The sequence below is a fragment of the Pipistrellus hanaki genome, assembly GCF_964339955.1.
Source record: "Pipistrellus hanaki genome assembly, chromosome: 8".
NCBI lineage: Eukaryota > Metazoa > Chordata > Mammalia > Chiroptera > Vespertilionidae > Pipistrellus > Pipistrellus hanaki.
The window spans coordinates 75,156,201-75,174,611 of NC_140510.1; the positions used below are offsets into that span (position 1 = coordinate 75,156,201).

Sequence of the window (18,411 nt, forward strand, 5' to 3'; positions counted from 1 at the left end):
ATCTAAATGCATTTTTATTTTGAACTTGTAGTTTGTTAGATGTGGGTTATTTCATAGTTCTGAAGGTAAGCTCTCTCCCTAGACATCCTAGAAGTCTAGACAACTGTGGCTTAGGGCCCTTATTCCCTTCCTTATCTTTGGAAACAAATCTGAAAGCGTGTCAGTCCAAAGTGGGCTGGTTCTGTACTGGAGCCAAGATGCTTCCTCTTACAGCCTGGGACCAACCGTGCGTAATGCACAGAACTCATACTGTGCACAGGGGTATTTCACGCTGTGCACGTGGCAGGGGAAGTTATATGAAGGCTGTTTAAGCACATATTTATACATGTTTTAAATACTTTAATATTTTTTCTTTATAAGTCTGATTTTAACATACTTGAAAGTATATGTTAAAGCAGAAGAATACCTTATAGAATGATGTTAATGAAAGTATTTTTTATGCTTATGAAAGTACAGTGAGTTGAGATTCATGTGAGACCATTTAGTTAGTTGGCGTTTTTTTCGGTTTTTCTTTTTCCTATCCTTCTCTGTGTTAACTTCTGCCTTCTACTCCCTGGTTTGGTAACTATTTACAGAGGGTAGCTGGAGCTTTGCTAGCTGACTAATCAGTGCTTTTTCTAAATGAATTTTTTTTTTTTTTTTTTTTTACTAAAACATGTTCTTTGAAAAGCATTCTTTCTCAACTCTTGTTTGCTTGGCAATCCAGTTCAATTTCCTCAAGTCACATCTAGTCTTCCTCCCTGCTACCACCTCCACTAGCACTACCACGTCTCACCAACCATCACCACCTCCAGGAAATTATTACAAATAATTGTTGGGTTAACATTACTATTTTATGTGTCCAGTTAGAATGTGATCTCTTTGAGGGTGCTAACTCATTCAGTTTTAAGTTTTATTAGTCTTATCTGTAGTTTGGAGTTATTAAAGGTATTCTCTCTTTGTAAGAAGACTAGAGGCCTGATGCATGAAAATCCATGCACTGGAGGGGGGCTCCCCTCAGCTCGGTCTGCCCCCCCTCACAGTCCTCGGGAGCGGGAGGCGACCTGGCGATCAGGGGAAGGCGAAGCCCCCATCACATCTCTGCTGCTGCCACTGCCGACAGCCCTGGCTACTTGAGGCTCGGCTGGCCCTGGGCGGCTGGGCAGCCCCCATCTGAGGCTTGCCTGTGCCTCGGGCCAGCCCTGGGTGGGTAGGCAGTTGATATCCCAGGTTTGCCTGCTCCTCGGGCCAGTCCTGGGCGGCTGGGGGGCTGAGGATTGGGGGACTTGGGAGGCAGGTGCGCGTAGTGGTCAGACCCGCCTGGTGGCTGGCCCAGCCATGCCGCACGCCTGACACCCGGTGGGGCTGAGGGGACTGGGCACCGCCATCTTGTGGCTGTGGGCACCACCATATTTGAGGGTGTGGCAGTCAATTAGTATATTCCCTCTATTAGATAGGATTCTTGCCATACTTTATATCCATTCTGAAGGAAACTGTAATTATAGAGTTAATCCTGGGAAATTGTTTGGCACATACCTGGCTTATCTGTGTGTTTACATACATCAAACATTTGTTGCAGGCTTACTAGTGCTAGACCAGCTGTTTGAGATAGAGGAGGGGAAGGCACAGAGAGGAGAGGAGAATGACTGGAATGAGGCTAACCCTTTTCTGTAGGGCCAGGGAGAAAATGTATCTGCTTGAGCAGGTGGTATGAATTGGGATTATGAAAAATTGTAATGAAGGAGACCTGACTCTCAGAGAATGGTTTTGATATTGGTCTCTTAGTCTAGTGCTTGCCACTTAGTAGGAAGTCAGTAAATATTTAATTAATGAATAAAAAACTAATTTGCTGGTTAATGTAATGAACTATAAATTTAGAATGTTGGGATATAATGGGTTTTTCCCTTTTACTGACAAATATTTAAATTTGTAACCATCAAGGTAATTTCCCGAAACCCAGATTACCTGTTGAGTCTGAAGAAATTCTTTCTTTGAGGAGGTCTGTTATTGACATGAAAAGCTCAGTTTGCCATTATGTATTAGAGTAGGTCTGTATGGATAAATGAGTACGTCATGTTGTAATTTTTAAAAAACAGTTCTTAAAACTCTCCTAATACTTTGTTTTGTATGTTGATGAATTACCCCTCAAAAGAGGATCCTTAATATATCTTATAACATGTTCGTGCATAGTATAGTGGTTTCCCTCCTTACATGTTCGTTTTATTGTATTATCCTTTTCTTTTAATGTAACTCGCCCTTACCCCTTATCCTCCACACCTTTTTTGTTTTTACAGTATCTCTTGCTCCTCCTCCTCCCTCCATCCTACAGGTAACTCCTCAGTTACCTTTAATGGGATTTGTGGCCAGAGTCCAAGAAAATAGTAAGTTTATGTCTTCCTTTATGCTGTAGATCAGATTGTAGGCATAAATGTCATTTATATGTGATTGGCTAAATATCCATTTGTTGATACTTAAAGTATTTGAATATTACAAATAATTCACTATGTGAGCAGTTAGTAGGGATAAAATAATTAAGATGAAATTCTCTACTTTCAAATAACTTAAAACCTGGTAGTGAAAAAAATTTAAATCGGGCACATGTAAGAAAAGAAAGATCATACCTGAGATGTTCTTTAATCACTAGCTATCCCATTTTTCCCCCCGCTCTGGGATGCTCAAACATACTAATTTTTTATCGCTGGAACTTAGGGTTTTGTGGCTGGCCTGAGAATTTTCCTTTGGTCCTGTGATTCCAGGTGTAAAAATGGCTAGGCCATGGTAGGTCCCCGGGGACCAAATTGCCTCTCTATTTCCTAAGAGGCCTCATAGATTGGCAATGAATTACCATTGGCTTGTGGTCTGGTGTTGAGTTATGCAGGATCACATAACTAATTTTATTGACAAATTGAGGCTTCTCCTAGGGAAGTATTAAGGAATCTCAGGAGACTGATGTCTGAAAAGCAGGAGGCCTGTATCTGCATTCAGGGATGAATCGCACAGAGGCCAGTAAACAGTCTGACTGGGAGATGGCTTCTCTGAGGAATTACATTGTAATCAGAAGGCTGCTTGATGGGCCTGGAATTTGAACAAGGGAAACTGCATTATAGAAAGACTTAATGTTGTCAGGCTGAAGTAGCCCGTTAGCATCCAGTACCGGGGCCGGCCTCACCAGTGGGGTAGAAGATGTGCACGCTGTTGCTTAGGCCCTTGATCCTTGGGCCGTGGGCATTGCCGTTACTAGAGTGTAAGCTCTGTGGGAGCAGGGACTCCTGCCTGTTTGTTCATGGCTGTTTCCCCAGCACTTAAGAAAGCATCTGACACACACACTGTAGTCCCTCCCTTTTTGTGCTTCCCTCGATAACTAAGTGCCCCGTTTTTGTTGACACAGTTCTTCTTGTGTTTTCACTGGTGATGACCCAGTTTCACTAGAGGGAGGGCTCACTCTGTCTTCCAGGTGTCTCTGCATTTCTACTTGCTAATTTCTGAAAATAGCTTCTATTGCTTCAGTGTAGTGGAGGGTATTCCATGAGCACCTCCAGTGTTACCACAATATGATTGCCTTTTGGGTTATCTTTTCTAATTTCTTTCCATGCCATATACATTTCTCACCTACAAAACGTATAAAAATAAGAGGTGTATGAGGTGTGCTGTGGTTTAAAGACATAGGAGGACTTATACATTCAAATGAGTGTTGTCCTCTTCAAAACATTCACCTTGGAAAGATACACACCTATCTTTTGAGATTATCATAGCTTTCAAATACATTATTTTTAAGTCACTCTGTATTAAGATTGATGTTTGAAAGAAGTCTGGAATTATTTGGAACCAGTTATTCTGTGCTAAGTGTGTAGCAGTGATCCCATTATTCTTCTTAAAACCCTTCTATGGCTCCCCCTTGCTCTTTGGATAAAGCTCCAACTGTCACAAGGCCCTTCCTGCTTAGTCCTCTTCAGCTTCCTCAAGCCTCTTTCTGCTGAACTCGGGTCAGTTCTTTGCTTTCTTCCCTTTGGAACTTGGGTCAGTTCTTTGCTTTTTTCCTTTACATCCGACATGAAATATCCACCCCTACTCCTTCCCACCCCCTAGACATAAACTCTTATTCTTTCAGGTTTCAGAAACCATGTAAGAGAGTTGGTCTACTCCTGTATTTTCCACAATGACTTAAAGCACTTACTGCATTTAATTATAAACAAAAGTTTGGCTGTCCATGTCTTCAAGACTTGCTCACTGCTCTATTCCCAGTGCTGAGTGTAGAAGGTACCTAACCATAGTAGGCTTTCAGTTGATGTTTGTTGAAACTTTATCTTAACGTTAGTGTGTTTATCTTATCCTGTAGTATTGTAAGCTTTTAAGATGATAAACATTGGCGTTCCAATTTCTGCTCTTCCACTTACTTTTCTGTAGGCATGAAAGCCAGTTTTCGCCTTCATAAATTGGCCCTCAGGCAGTTATTAGAAAAGGTAAAAACGAGCAGTGGCAACATCTTTGAGTAACTGGGTAATTTCTCAAGGTGATTGTTTTGAAAGACAGAGTTCATTTGGATGTATATTTTTGTGGAATTGTTCAAATTCAAATAGGAAATATTGATTCTTACCCCAACTACATATAATTTGTCATAAACTTTGTTAAAACCACATGTATGTTTTGTTTGTTAAAAAATACACATTAGAACTAAAAGAAATACTTGTAATGGGTAAAGTTTTAAAGTTCATAAAGTAGGTACGTTAATAAGTGCAAAGTGGCCCAGCAGATGGGAAGAATCCTGGGAGAAGGCAGAGTATGAAGTTTATAATCCTCACCGGTCAGCAGTCTTCTAAATTCATTTGATTCATTCAGTAGGTTTAGAGAAAAAAATAGAAAATAAACAGATTGCTCAGAGAATTTCACAGAAACAATACTGGTGCTTCATAAATAAGAATTTGCGCTGTTCATTAAAATGGAACAACTGATCAATGCAACTCTCTTTATTCGGTTTATTTTCTTGAGCTGTGCTTGTATATATCAAGCGTTTTAAAAGCTTTGAGTTCCTGAGTTTGGAGATGATATTTAGACATTACTATATATGTTGACACCTGAGCTGTGGAAGCAGATCTCAATAAAGAGATATTTAAAATATTTTAAATCACTCATATATTTTTACCTTGGAGAAATTCTGAAATAACCAAACTAAACACAAACATCTTCAGAGATGAAGTTACCTAAAATTATTTGTGATTTCTGCCCTGCTGATTTGGTAAGATGCTATATTTAAGAAATTCACTGAGAGAAAGCAGCAGATTATTAAACTTAGACTTTTCATTGGAGTCATTCTAATTTTTATAAACTAAGTACACTTATAAGTATCCAAGTTATTAATATTTCTGATAATCACTTCTTGGATAGCATATAAAGCCAAACTATATTGATTTGGCATAAACAGGTTCCAAGGCTCGGTTAATTATTTCAGCTAAGCTTTATTCCGCATTCATACACACTAGCCCACGGGGAGGAGAGAGCCCTGCTTGGAGAGGGGACACTTTCTAGTTGGTAGGAATTCTCTCCGCTCAGGTTTCTGAAGGTTGTTTTCGAGTGTAGGTTTCTAGTTCATGAACGTACAAGCTCAGCTTCGATAAGAAATATAGAACTTGGCCTTAGGTGCAGTTTGTTTCAGCTTGGCACCTTCTTAGTTTCAGACACACCGCCCCCACCACCGCCTGCGGAAGAGCCAGTCTTTGACGAGTCCCCCCCGCCGCCCCCTCCTCCCGAAGACTACGAGGAGGAGGAGGCCGCCGTGGTGGAGTACAGTGATCCCTACGCCGAGGAGGACCCGCCCTGGGCCCCGCGCGCTTACTTGGAGAAGGGTAAGTGTCAGGCTGTGGGGGGGGGGGGAGAACTCTGCCCACAGGAATGACGTGCTGGTACCAAAGAGAAGTTTTTGTTTTACTGATAAGAAAAATTTTGCTTATATTACATGTATATTCTTAGTTTATAGGTTTAGTGGTTTTGAAAGCATGCTAGTAAAATGCTGTGACTGTTTGGTTTCTATTGATAACGCATTTTTCCTGTTGAGCATGCTCTTTGTGGATGGTTTCTGTGAGACAAAAGTAAAAAAAGGGGGGGGGGCGTTCCTGGAGTGCCTCAGGAAGAGGTGGTTCCCCCCCCCCCCCAATTTACTAGTTATTTCTGCCCCCATGGTTTATAAAGCTTCTTTTGTGGCATCTTTATCAGATATTTCAGTTTAAGCATCTCCATATGAAACTTCCAAAGAAGAATGGTTTCTTCATTTCTTCACAAAGTAGTATTGGGCATTTCTTTTATTGAAAGTTTCTCTGAATATACCAGCTAACCATGCCATGGTGCTTGGGACACAGACTTCCAAATATTATCAGTACTAATCAGCTCAGAAAAAAGGGTGCTGTCTTGCAGGAAGCTTTAAGGAAATTAAAGCTACTCACTGATCTCAAAACTGGCCCACATTTAGAATCACATGGGGAATTTACATTAAGAAATGGTAGACTTCCACTTTTGGTCAAAATAGAGCAACAGTAATTAGATTTATTCTCTTCTAAAACAGGAACCCAGAACACATTAAGGCAGTGGTTTTGAATCAGTAGACTATAGGCAGTGGTGGCCTCTGACCCCAGAGAGAAGGAACTCCAGGTGAGCCTGGGATGCCCTGGCTTTCCAGGCCATAGTGCAAGGAGGATGTAAAACAAACAGGGCATGGGCATTGACTTGTACAGAGAAGGTAGAGATGGAAGCCACAGAGAGGACAGAGCTTAGGAGATCTCTGGAAGGTCCCATTGAGTCTTGAACAGAGCACTGATTTGTACAGGCATGTGAAGAAATGATCTGATACTGAAAGAACAAGGCAGAAAAATTACTGACATGACACAGGCCTGGAAATAGTTCATGTACCCAGACCTGTCAGAATAGAAAGACGTGTAATACACAAGGCGTAGAGAAGAGGCCTTACAGTGTGTCCTCCTACTCGGGGGGCAAATTGGCCATAGATGAAAGTTGCTGTGGACTGCCCCAACACAGCTGCCTGCAGACCTTTGAAAGCATCCAGCTGATCTCAAGTAACTCAGCTGAGCTGCAGGACAAAACTCAATACTGTTCAACAAAGCCAGTGCACTAAAAAGTCAGGATTACAGTGGCCAACAGCCAGTTAATTGCAAGCCATGTAAAAAAGTAGGAAAATATCCTTTTAGTAACTCATAATTAGAAGAAAAGTCAGTTAATGGAAATAGACTCAGAAATGACCAAGATAATGGAATTACCTTATAAGGGTGTAATATAGCTATTATAAATGCCATATCTGTTCAAGAAAGTAAAGGAAAACATGAACATAAGAGGAAATGTACACATTTTTTAAAGAAGAGAAAAACTCACTTTTTTGAAGATAAAAAATACAGTATTCAAAGAAGCAACCTTGACGGTATGACAGTACAAACTATTTAAAATGAGGCATGGGAAAAAAACACTAAACACAGCAACAGATATGTGAGATAATATCAGAGTCTTTTTTTGCAAAAGATAAGATCTCATGTAGGAAATCCTAAGCAATCTACAGAAATCTGGTAGAACTAAAGAGTATAGGTTACAAGTTCAGTGTAAAAAGTTAATTGCATTTTATTATTTCAGCAACAAACAATTGGAGATTGAAATTTATAAAACAACTTTTATAACAACATATGAAATACTTAGGGATAAATTGAATGAAATATATGAATGACTTGCATGATAAAAACTAAAACATTTAGATAAATTAATAAAAGCCTTAAAATTTGAGAACTGTATGATGCTCTTTGATAATTATTGTTGAGACTGGTTTTCCCAAAAATGGTATGCATATATGGAATACAATACCTATAAAAATAGAAGTCAGTCTTATAGAAATTGACAAGACGATTCTAAAAGTTATATGGAAATGCAAACGATCTAATATAGTCAAAACAATCTGAAAAGAAGTCTGGTGTTGGAGGAATTACACCACCTGACTTCAGAGTTCTAGTGGAAAGCTGCGTGTGTAAGACTGGTGCTGGTGTAAGTATAGGAATATAAATCAGTGCACCAGAATACATAGAACTCAAATAATTCGGTGAGGAAAGGATAGTGTTTTCAGCAAATAGTGTTGAACAAATAGATATCCATATTCAAAACATGAACTTCCACCCTTAACTCACAATACACATAAATTAATTTGAAATATATTTTGGATCTGAATGTAAAATCTAAACTATAAAAATTCTGGGGGAAAATGTAGGAGAAAAAACTTTATGTTCTGGGATCAGGAAAAAAAATCTTGTGGAGACCACAAAAATACATGAAACTTAAAAAGAAAAAAAGTGATAAATTGAATTTCACTAATTAAACTTTTCTTCAAAGACACTGAAGAGATGATAAGGCAAGCCATATTAGCCTGGGAAAATATTTGCAAAATAATTCACTAAGGCACATGTGTCAAACACAAGGCCCGCGGGCCAAATCCAGCCCGCCAGGCCTTGCAATGTGGCCCGCACCGCGCTGTCATCACTGCACTCCGCTGTCAGTTTATGACATTGTCAGTTTATGACTGTTCAGTAAACCATTCGGCCCGCGATTTAGGCTGGATTTTAGATTTTGGCCCCTTCTCTGATTGAGTTCGACACCCCTACACTAAGGTGACAACTTTGAACACATTTTACCAAACAGATACATGAATTGCAAATAAGCACATGAAAAGAAGCTCGGTATTAAAATTCGTTTTTTATTGATTTCAGAGAGAGCAAGGGAGAGGGAGAGAGAGAAACATCACTTGATGAGAGAGAATCATTGATTGGCTGCCTCCTCCTGGGGATTGAGCTTGAAACCTGGGCATCTGCCCTGGCCTGGAATTGAACCTTGACCTCATGGTTCATAGGTTGACTCTCAGCCACTGAGCCACGGTGGCCAGGCAAGCTGCTCAGTGTTAGTTATGAGGGAAACACAGGTTAAAGCCACTGTGAACCAAACTCAGCACCATCCACCCTCTAGAATGGCTGCAATGACAACACACTGCACCAAGAGGGGGAGAGTGGTGCAGCTGGATCTCCCATACTTCGTTGGTAAGAAGGCAACATGTCTCAGTCTCTTTGGAAAACATTGGCAGTTTCTTATGAAGCAAGACATCCCCCTGCCAGCTGATCTGGCCTTCCTTCCTGCAGTGGCTACTTACGAGGAATGACGATGGTGTTCACACAAAGACTTGAATGTTCATAGTCGCCAAAACCTGGAAGCAACCCAAATGTTTTTAAAATGGTGAATAAATTAATTGTGGGATATATTCATCTATTCAGTGAAATACTGTTCAGTGAAAAGGAACAAACTCCTGTTATAAGCAGCTATCTGAAGGGATTTCACGTGTTACCCTAATGAAAAAGACCAAGAAAGATTCTTGCTTTATGACTCCATCTACATGAAATCTAGACCAGTGGTTTTCAGGGAGCGGTTCTGGTGGATGAGGGGATCTACTCAGGGGCACAAGGAGATGTGGGGGTGACGGGCATGTTGTATCTGATCGTTGTGGTCGTTATACGCTGATCATATATACAGGTGCATACGTTTGTGAAAACTCATCGACTTCTGCAATTAAATGCTTGTGTTTTGTGTCTAAACTAATACCTCATTAAAGCTGCTTTTAAGGGGGGAGAAAGAGCCCAAGGCAGTACTCTAGGACTCGGCCTTGGGCACTGACTGTGTGTAACAGACGCCTTAGCGGATTTTAACCCTGTCCTAGACAAAGGGAAGATCTCAGCCATGGAAAACTCCCTGTTATTCCTTAAGAGAATAGCACGATGAAGTTTGCTTTCTAAAAATTGACTCTTTAGTGAACATGTAAAAATCTGGAGAGATTTGTGAGAGGAAAGTAAGTTTGTTTTGAGTCCAAGTAACTCTTTAAAGTTTTAAAGAATATGCCTGAATTGTTCCCTAAGCTGTTTTTAAGGGTTTGGCTTATTTCTGTTAAGTTCAAGTCTTTTAAAACATGAAAACTGAATAAGCTCTTCCTTACTCTTTCTGACAAAACAAAAACATACTAGCTGTGTTCAGCTTATGATGGCTCTTATGCGTGCATGCGTGTGTGTGTGTGTGTGTGTGTGTGTGTGTGTTCAGGCTGTTGTCTACTGACTCGTTTTGCTATCTTAGACCTTAGGAACTGGTCTTAACCCTGCACATTTGAGTCACAGAGGGAGTGTTTGACACATCTGCCCTCCAGGCCTATTAAATCAGAGTCTGTGGGACTGTCAGAATTTTTACAAGTTCCTCAGGTAATTCCAGGGTTGAGAACCACAGCCATAGAGGTTTATTGTAGCCTTTGATTACTCCCCATCATGTGCCTGGCATGATGTAAGACTTACTACATATGTAAGATAGTTTCCCCATCTTGCAGACTAGAAAATGAGGTTAAAGGTAATTTGTTAGAGAAAATAACAGAAAATGTTAGTGATAGAGAAAAGACAGTGCATCTTATAGTTATTAATGATAATAAAAGCAGCTAGCATTCATTATGTACAAGGCCCCGGGCTGGGTGTTGTCTGCATTGCCTCGTCCAGTAGAGCAGAGCTTTGGGGTGTTAGCACTGTTGTCGTTTCCGTTGGACAGTGGAGCAAAAAGAAGTTTCGGGACGTTAGATGTGTTCTGATCTAATAACTGCAGAGCTGGCACTCAGTGTGTAACTCCAGCGCGCACATTCCTAGCCATTCCTCAGCTGGGGCTTTGGCAGACCTGGGATTGAGTGAGTCTCGGCTGTACAGTTTACTGGCTTTAAATTCTTCGATTCCCATCCCTTCCAAGCCATCTGATCTTGTGTTCTTCCAGGCCAATGATATAACTTCTTTGTAGAAGTGTCAACAATGTATGGTAATTTATCAGACAACATTTCTGTCTTTATAAGACCATTGTCTTGCTCATCTTCCTATCTCTAAAAGTCAGCATGGATGCTCCAGTAATGATTGTCAAAAAATGGATAGTTCCATTAATCCTGTCTGGGGATTCCAGGAAGCTTGTCGGAGGACATTTGTGATGTGCCCTGAACAGTGAAGCATTCTCAGGCAGAGGGGAGCTAGCAAGGCCTGCAGCAGAGGGTCCTCTGAGCGGAGGCACGGTGTTTGGCCGGTGAGAGTGCCAGAGGGAGGGGGCGTGGTGGGTGTGGGGGGAGGGCCTGGGTGTGTGTGTAGGAAGTTGTAATGGGTGACGGAAGGCCTTGAGTACCATGCTGAGATGTTTGGATCTTTTTCCTTTTTAAAAATCTGATGGTAGAAACTTGTGGAAGATTTTCCAGCAGTTGATGGTAAGTTCCCATGTACTTGCTGTAACAGGCAGATGCACTAGAAAGGAAGCAGGGCCCTGGAGCGTGCTCGGTGGGCGCCCTCCTGTGCACTGAAGGCTGCGGGTTTGATGCCCAGCTGGGACGTGTGTGAGGCAACTGACCGATGTTTCTCACTCACGTCGATGTTTCTCTCTCTTTCTTACTCCCTTCCTCTCTAAAATCAATTAACCTTTTTGAATAAAAGAAGAAAGGAGGAGTTGGGAGGCCACATTGGATACCTTTCTGAGGAAGAGCTGAGGGCCTTAGCTGCAGCAGAGGTGCTGAACCCTGTTCTCCCATGAAGCTGATACAAACGGAAGTATTTCCTCACGTGGCACTGCCACCAGTTCCTTTAACTCCTTCCGAGTTACCTGCCGAAAGTAAAATAATGTTCCATCTTTAAAAATGTTTTATATGTCGACTGATAACTACATTAGTCTGAATGTTTGTTTAAAGCAGTGGTCGGCAAACTCATTAGTCAACTGAGCGGCAAACCGCGGCTTGTGAGCTTCATGTGGCTCGCGAGCCATGGTTTGCCGACCACTGGTTTAAAGAAATGGAGCCTCCTAACTTTAACCTGCAAAAGGCTGGGTTACTCGGTGGAGTGATTCTCCTTTTAACATCACACGAATATTTTGGATGGTTTCTTTGGCACCAGAGTGTCTTGTATTATACTTTAAGACAGTGCTCCGCACTCACACGTAGAAGGATATATAGGAAATGAGAACGGCTGTGACTGATGCCTGGCTCTCACGTCAGGGCAGTTTGGGGAGCAGTTTATAAAAGTTGGGACTCCAGAGGAGTTTTCCTTCATCATCAGACACACGCATGGGGAGTCCTCAGGCCCCCGGTCAGGTACGTTCCAGATGAAGACGCTGCTGACGGCGGTGTTGGTTTTGAGCTTTAGGAGGCGGAATTAACAGGACTTAGGGACAGTCTCGCTTGAATTATTCATTGGGTTTGCATTTTGGTAAGCATCGAGTGTTAACTAGGAGTGATAAAAAATATTAGGTTGACTAGAAATATACGTCTTGTTTTACTTTTATAGTTAAACTTTTTTCTCATTTAATATACACTGAGTGGCCAGATTATTATGGTCTCTGAACACATAATAATCTTGCCACTCAGTGTGTGTGTGTGTGTGTGTGTGTGTGTGTGTGTGTGTCAGAGGCCCAGTGCATGAATTCGTGCTTGGGTGGGGTCTGGCCAGGGGGAGGGGACATGGGCAGTTGGTCAGCCTGCCCGTGGAATTCCTGGTTGAGGGGACAATTTGCATATTAGCCTTTTATTATATAAGATATACACTGAGTGGCCAGATTGTTATACCTTCAGAGATCATAATAATCTGGCCACTCAGTGTATATTGGTGTTAGGGCTTGGTTATGTTTTGAGAAATACATACTAACTTCCTCCTAGGCCTCTCTGAAGTATTTTCTGATACAAAAACTCAGTTTAACAAAGCCATTTAATTATATTAAACTAGGTCAGACACACAAATGAACTGGGGCAAGTATCATAAACTGCTAGTGTAGTTTGTTTCTTTTTTATGCGAGGTTTAAAGTTACATGAGAAACTAACCAAGTCAGTAAGTACAGTATGTTTCTCAGAAAGGATGGGTAGATGGAGATTGTTGAGTGATATAAAAAGGTAGAGGATCTCTTTACAAAAGAGAGAAATCTGCTAGCCCGGCATAGCTCAGTGGTTGGGCGTCAGCTTGTGAACCAGGAGGTCATGGTTCAATCCCCAGGCAGGGCCTGTGCCTGGGTTATAGGCTCCATCCCCTGAAGGATGCAGGAGGGTGAAGGAGGCAGCCAGTGAATGACTCTCTCTCCATCATTGATGTTTCTGTCTGCTTTTCCCTTCCTCTCTGAAATAAGAAACAATGTTTTTTTTTGTTTTTTTTAATAAAACTTCAAGTGGATTTGAGCAGTAGGCTCTCCCAGATTAACTAAAATGTTGAGGTAGATGCAACTGGAGCCTGAGGCTGTCCCTGAGAATATCACAAAGCCCCAGTTACCAAGTTATTGATATTTAAGCAGTGACAATTTCAGGAGAGCTTACAGGTACCTCGGCTTCCGTGACACTTGTAGTGTGTTATGGGGTGTGTTAAATTGGTAGCATAATGCCCCGTGTGTTTTGAGAGAGTATGTATAATGGACTCCCAGCATTTGCGCATAAAACCTGTGGGAACTCAACTATCTTCCTCAGTGACTCCTGTCCCTTTAGTCCCTCCTCTTCTCACTCTCCTCTCATGGGTTTCTCACTGCACCAGACAATCTAACGTGGAAAGACGTGTCTGACACGATACAAGCTCAACTGCATAGTCCTCTTTCCGGATCCTGGGTTGTGTCTCCCCTCAGTGAGGTGCTCCTCCATGGGCTGCTGATCGCGAACTTCACTGATTTCTTTGCCATTTAAACAGCTTGGAACCTAACCTCCCGGAGAAGATTCGGTCCCAGTACACAGGACTGGGTATTAGGAGAACAAGAATTTTGGTCTCTGTTTAGAAAGTTACTGTTGGAGGTGCTGTAAAGGTTGGGAGAGGATGGATATTCATTCGGTCCTATCTTTGTAGGAATCTTATTTTTCACATCCTATTTCCTCCTCTCTAGTTGTGGCCATTTATGATTATACAAAAGACAAGGAAGACGAGCTGTCTTTTCAGGAAGGAGCCATTATTTATGTCATCAAGAAGAACGACGACGGCTGGTACGAGGGGGTGATGAACGGAGTGACGGGGCTCTTCCCTGGGAACTATGTGGAGTCCATCATGCACTACTCGGAGTGAGCTCGCCGGGGGTGTCCCTCCGGCACAGCGGACTTCAACCCTCCCGGCCCCGGCACTCTCCCAGTGAAGCGAATGAAGGACACAAACGGTAACTACGTATGTATTGGGTTTTCCCCCCCGTTTATCCCCCAGTATTAAAACAAAAAAGCAACCTAATTGTGAACAAATGGATCTTTCTGTCATCATTTGTACTATGCTGAGCGGTCTGGATTGAAATAAAGTGACCCTTTCTGAATATGTAGAGGAATAACAGCATAACTGTAAAACGAATCTGGTTAGGACTGATTCAAGAGCAGAATCTGGGATCTTTCTCAGGAATACTGTACCTGTGGCCCTGGCTGTTCTTCAGTGCCTGTGCCAGAGGGTTAGCCCTGTGGCCTGCCGCGTACCCCACTTCCTCCCACCCGTCTGAGGAGGGAACCGATGCTTGAGTACCGTACTGAACCATTTCTAGTTGTTTCTGGTGGCTCATTTCCTCTCACAGGTAAATTCTGTCCTCGCTCAGTACTTGCGAATACCAGTGAATGCTGAACTGACTTGCATCCCATCATGTTTCTCAATCTGTAGATGATGATAGAATGAGTCTCCCAGCATTCTGAGGGTGGTTGGCGGTGGCCAGTGTGACTGAATGTGCTGCTGCTGCATGAGACTGGTGGCCCCGAGGGCCAGCACCCCGCTGTGCGCAGGGGCCCGGCTCACGTGCGGAAGCAGGTGTGCGATGCTGGCCGGGAAGGCGCTTAGGGCTCTGAGGCTGGACTGTAGAAATGTGCTGCCCAGCAGGATCTAAGGCTTTGCCTTGAGCCCTGGTTTGAGGAGCAGGACTTTGGAAGTTAGACCAACTGTTTACTTTCACTATTGAGAAAAACTTCCTTTTTGAGGAAACTAGCAGTTATTTTCAAATTTCTTGATAGTCACTGGGAATAGAAGGCTTGCTGCTGTAATCCTGGAGTGACGTTAATGGCCAGTGTTAGCTGCCGCCGAGTGGTTGACTCACTTGACCTAGAAAAGGGAAATACTCTCTTGGTTTTGTGGTTTGCCTTGGAAGTAGCTTCCTTTGGTGAGAATTTGAACCTTGTTTCTCAGACTAAGAATAGTGGGGTAAGACCAAATATTTATCCCATTACATAGATTAAAAACTGATAGGACTTTGCAATAAAGCCCTTTTTTTATAGCTACAAGTTCAGTGGAGTCAGTAAGATGGCTTGAATCCTTTCGGTAATCAGTATAAGAAGTGTTTACAAAACCCAGGAGGGCTTTGCTGCTCACAGGTGAAACTCGGAGATGAACCAGCATGGTTAAGCCCCAGTCATGGCTCTTCCCAGGCCCAGCGACTTCCCTGTGCGGGTTCAAAGGGGAGAGGGAATAGCTACATATACAGTTGACCCTTGAACAACATGGGTTTGAACTGTACAAGTGGATTTTTTCAAGAAATATACAGTTGGCCCTCTGTATCCCTGGATTTTGTATCTGCATTTTCAACCAGTTATGATTGAAAATAGTATTTTCAACCTGCAGTTGGGAACCACAGATGTGGAGAACCAGCTGTGTGCATTGTTTTAGATCATTTTGTGTAAGCGACTTCAGCATCCAAGGATTTTGGTGTGTGTGTGTGTGTGTGTGTTCTGGATTTGATCCCCCACAGATAAAGAAGGCTGGCGGTAGTAGTAAAGTTGTGGGGAGTCGTTATAGGTGGATTTTCAATTGCCTGGGTCTCAGGGTCAGCTGTTTCACATGTAAGCCTTGAACATGAACTAGTACAGATAGAGGACATGATTGAAATGGACGTACATGGTGGCAGTGTGTGAGGGAATTCAGACGGTGCAGGGGGAACATTCTCGTGAGTCTATCAGGGCACAAAACTTCGCCATTTGACTGAGACCCAGATACAGTTCCATTGTCAAGACTTTTCGTTGTAAAGTTGAAGGCCCCTCTCCCCCCCCACACACATATTGCAAGTCAGCCATTTTGCTTTTAGCTCTCTTTAACTTTAAATTTGACTTTGCCTCCATGTTTTCGTGAGATCATCCCAACACCCTTTATCCTGTTTTCCTTTGAAATAATGGCCTTGAGTGTCCTCTGAGCTGTCGGCTTCGTTATGAACCCAACCTAGACTACTTGGACAGGTTAGCTCTTCTTGGTGTATAACTAGGAAAATGTTTAAAATGGTATGTTCCAATTATTTATTTAAATACCCAATAAGAAGGTATTTGAAATCCAGAAAGTAGTTCCGTACCGCACACCGATGGCAGACAACTGCGCATCCGGAGTTGGCGGCAGCGGCTTGCCTGTCGGACTGTTGCTGTTGGCAGACGACACTGGTGGTGCCGGCCGGCAGCTAGGGGAACCACAGGTCAGCTGACCTTCCTCTGTATTTAGTACTAATGTGTGATTTCAAAAAATGTTTGATTTTCTGCATACTTCAAATTTTTGTACAGTTTTGAACTCTATATATTGTCTTAGAAGGATATTATGTAACAATGGGCCAGGCCTACAGTAATGGGAGCCTTTAAAGTATGTGACATTTTATAGATTGCATGCTGTTGAGTCTGAGAGGGTAGTATTTCTTATTTTGTCAGTTTTCCCATTTATCTTTTTATAAGTGAGATGAGATAGTGGGCAGTAGGAATTCCAAATGAACGTAGAAATCTCACATGCTACATAATATTGTGGCAAAGGGGATCCAAGACTAACTCTGCTGACAAGCAAGCAACCTTATCATCAGGATATAATCTAACTGGAATTTTTTTCCTTTTTGATTTGCTGTCCAATCCCTATTTCCTTAAAATAATAACTTTTAAGTCACTCCTTTTAATTAACTTATTTTTTTGATACAGTTGTTTGAAAGGCCATGGTGGTATGAATGAAAATACTTTTGTCATTGACCTAACGGCCAAGGCAGTAAATCAGAAATAAGGCAGTAAAGTATCAACGTGTCAAAATCTAGACCCATGGTCGGCAAACTGCGGCTCGTGAGCCATGTGTGGCTCTTTGGCCCCTTGAGTGTGGCTCTTCCACAAAACACGGCCTGGGTGAGTCTATTTTGAAGAAGTGGTATTAGAAGTTGTTTAAAAATTTTGGCTCTCAGAAGAAATTTCAATTGTGGAACTGTTGATATTTGGCTCTGTTGACCACTGATCACCCAACTAGAATGTCTCATGCATCGCAGGGATTTCTGAAATGTGGCTTTGCTCCTTGGCATCTTAGGTTGTTTGAAGATGATTTGCGAGGCCTCAGAATGGTAGTTTGCTTTTGTCCTTTTGTGTCCATTTCCTTCCAGCAGGTTACCACTTGCATTAAGAACTATTTTCAAATTATTTGATTTCTGTTCAGAGGAGAACAGGGCCACCTTTCCCTTTGAAAAGGACTCGGTGGAGGAATTAGCAGGTGACTGCCAAATCACCAAACTTTTGATTGGTGATTTCCCTCACACGATTTATTTAGGATCATGGAATTTTAGAGTTAGATGAGATTTTAGTTCAGTCTCATTTTACTGATGAGGTTAGATGGTTCATTTCTGATAAAAGCTAATTAATAATGGTAAAGTTTCTGACTCTGCCACTTACTGTTTCTGCAGTGTCTTAAATGAATGTGCTGTATGTTTCTTCAAAAATTGAGTTCTCCTTGATGTCTTCAGAAAGATACTTGAAAAGCTATGCTTCAGTTAATACCACCACAGTATTTGTTAGTACACTCCTTTAAACAAGTTTAGTCTAACTGCAGTACAAATGGCCTTCCCTGTAGGTGTTTGCAGCAGAAGCACTGTTTCAGCACTGGTAGGAGCACAGTCAGCAGCCTTATAAACCAGGTTTTTGTTAAACGGACATTGCCGTCATTATCTTAGGTTTGCTTCATGCTGATTTTGTTCCTAGTTCTTATTGAGAATCCATCACATCATTCTTTAAAGGACAAATAACCCTTGCTAAATACCTTGAGATTTTTTTCTTTAATAAAAAAAGCATCCCAAAACCAAAAAGCTTATTTTATCATCTTTTGCAACTTAGAATGCTACGAAAAAGCAGTTTTTATAATATTTGTGTCCCTGAATCTTTTAACTGAATGGTTTACAAAAAGAATGTAAACAATTTGTGATCTGGCCAGTTGTACGGTAAAACCACAGAAAACTGAGGGAGCAGTTGTTGCCAGTTATGTGCGTGTGTGTGCCATTAAACCACCTCCAGGAGTGGGGGAGCATTCACTTCTTAATTCTGAAATTGTATTTGGAATGTTGCTGTGTACTAAGAACCTGACCTAAATAAAATTCCACAAAGTAAGTGTCTTGTGAATATATTTATGGAAGTAACCTCCTTTCTTTCTAAGGTGGTATCTAATACCACAT

General features: G+C 41.9%; 2 protein-coding genes across 34 annotated transcripts in view; one reads left to right on the plus strand and one right to left on the minus strand.

Moving 5' to 3' along the window:
• The window catches only part of ABI2 (abl interactor 2), a 58,659-nt gene extending 40,313 nt beyond the window's left edge, over positions 1–18,346 (plus strand). For 12 of the 29 annotated variants that reach the window (XM_084893249.1, XM_084893221.1, XM_084893232.1 and 9 more), the window contains 3 exons: positions 2,274–2,360; positions 5,646–5,819; positions 13,900–18,346. In XM_084893249.1, coding sequence (XP_084749375.1) covers positions 2,274–2,360; positions 5,646–5,819; positions 13,900–14,075 — 437 coding nt within the window. In that variant the 3' untranslated portion in view covers positions 14,076–18,346. The remainder of the gene's footprint in view (positions 1–2,273; positions 2,361–5,645; positions 5,820–13,899) is intronic. The other 17 variants (XM_084893227.1, XM_084893245.1, XM_084893246.1 and 14 more) reach the window with 3 other exon arrangements.
• RAPH1 (Ras association (RalGDS/AF-6) and pleckstrin homology domains 1) overlaps positions 8,691–18,411 on the minus strand; it is a 78,156-nt gene continuing 68,435 nt past the window's right edge. For all 5 annotated transcript variants that reach the window (XM_084893168.1, XM_084893170.1, XM_084893169.1 and 2 more), the window contains one exon: positions 8,691–9,211. The gene's annotated coding sequence lies outside the window, so the exon portion shown is untranslated. The remainder of the gene's footprint in view (positions 9,212–18,411) is intronic.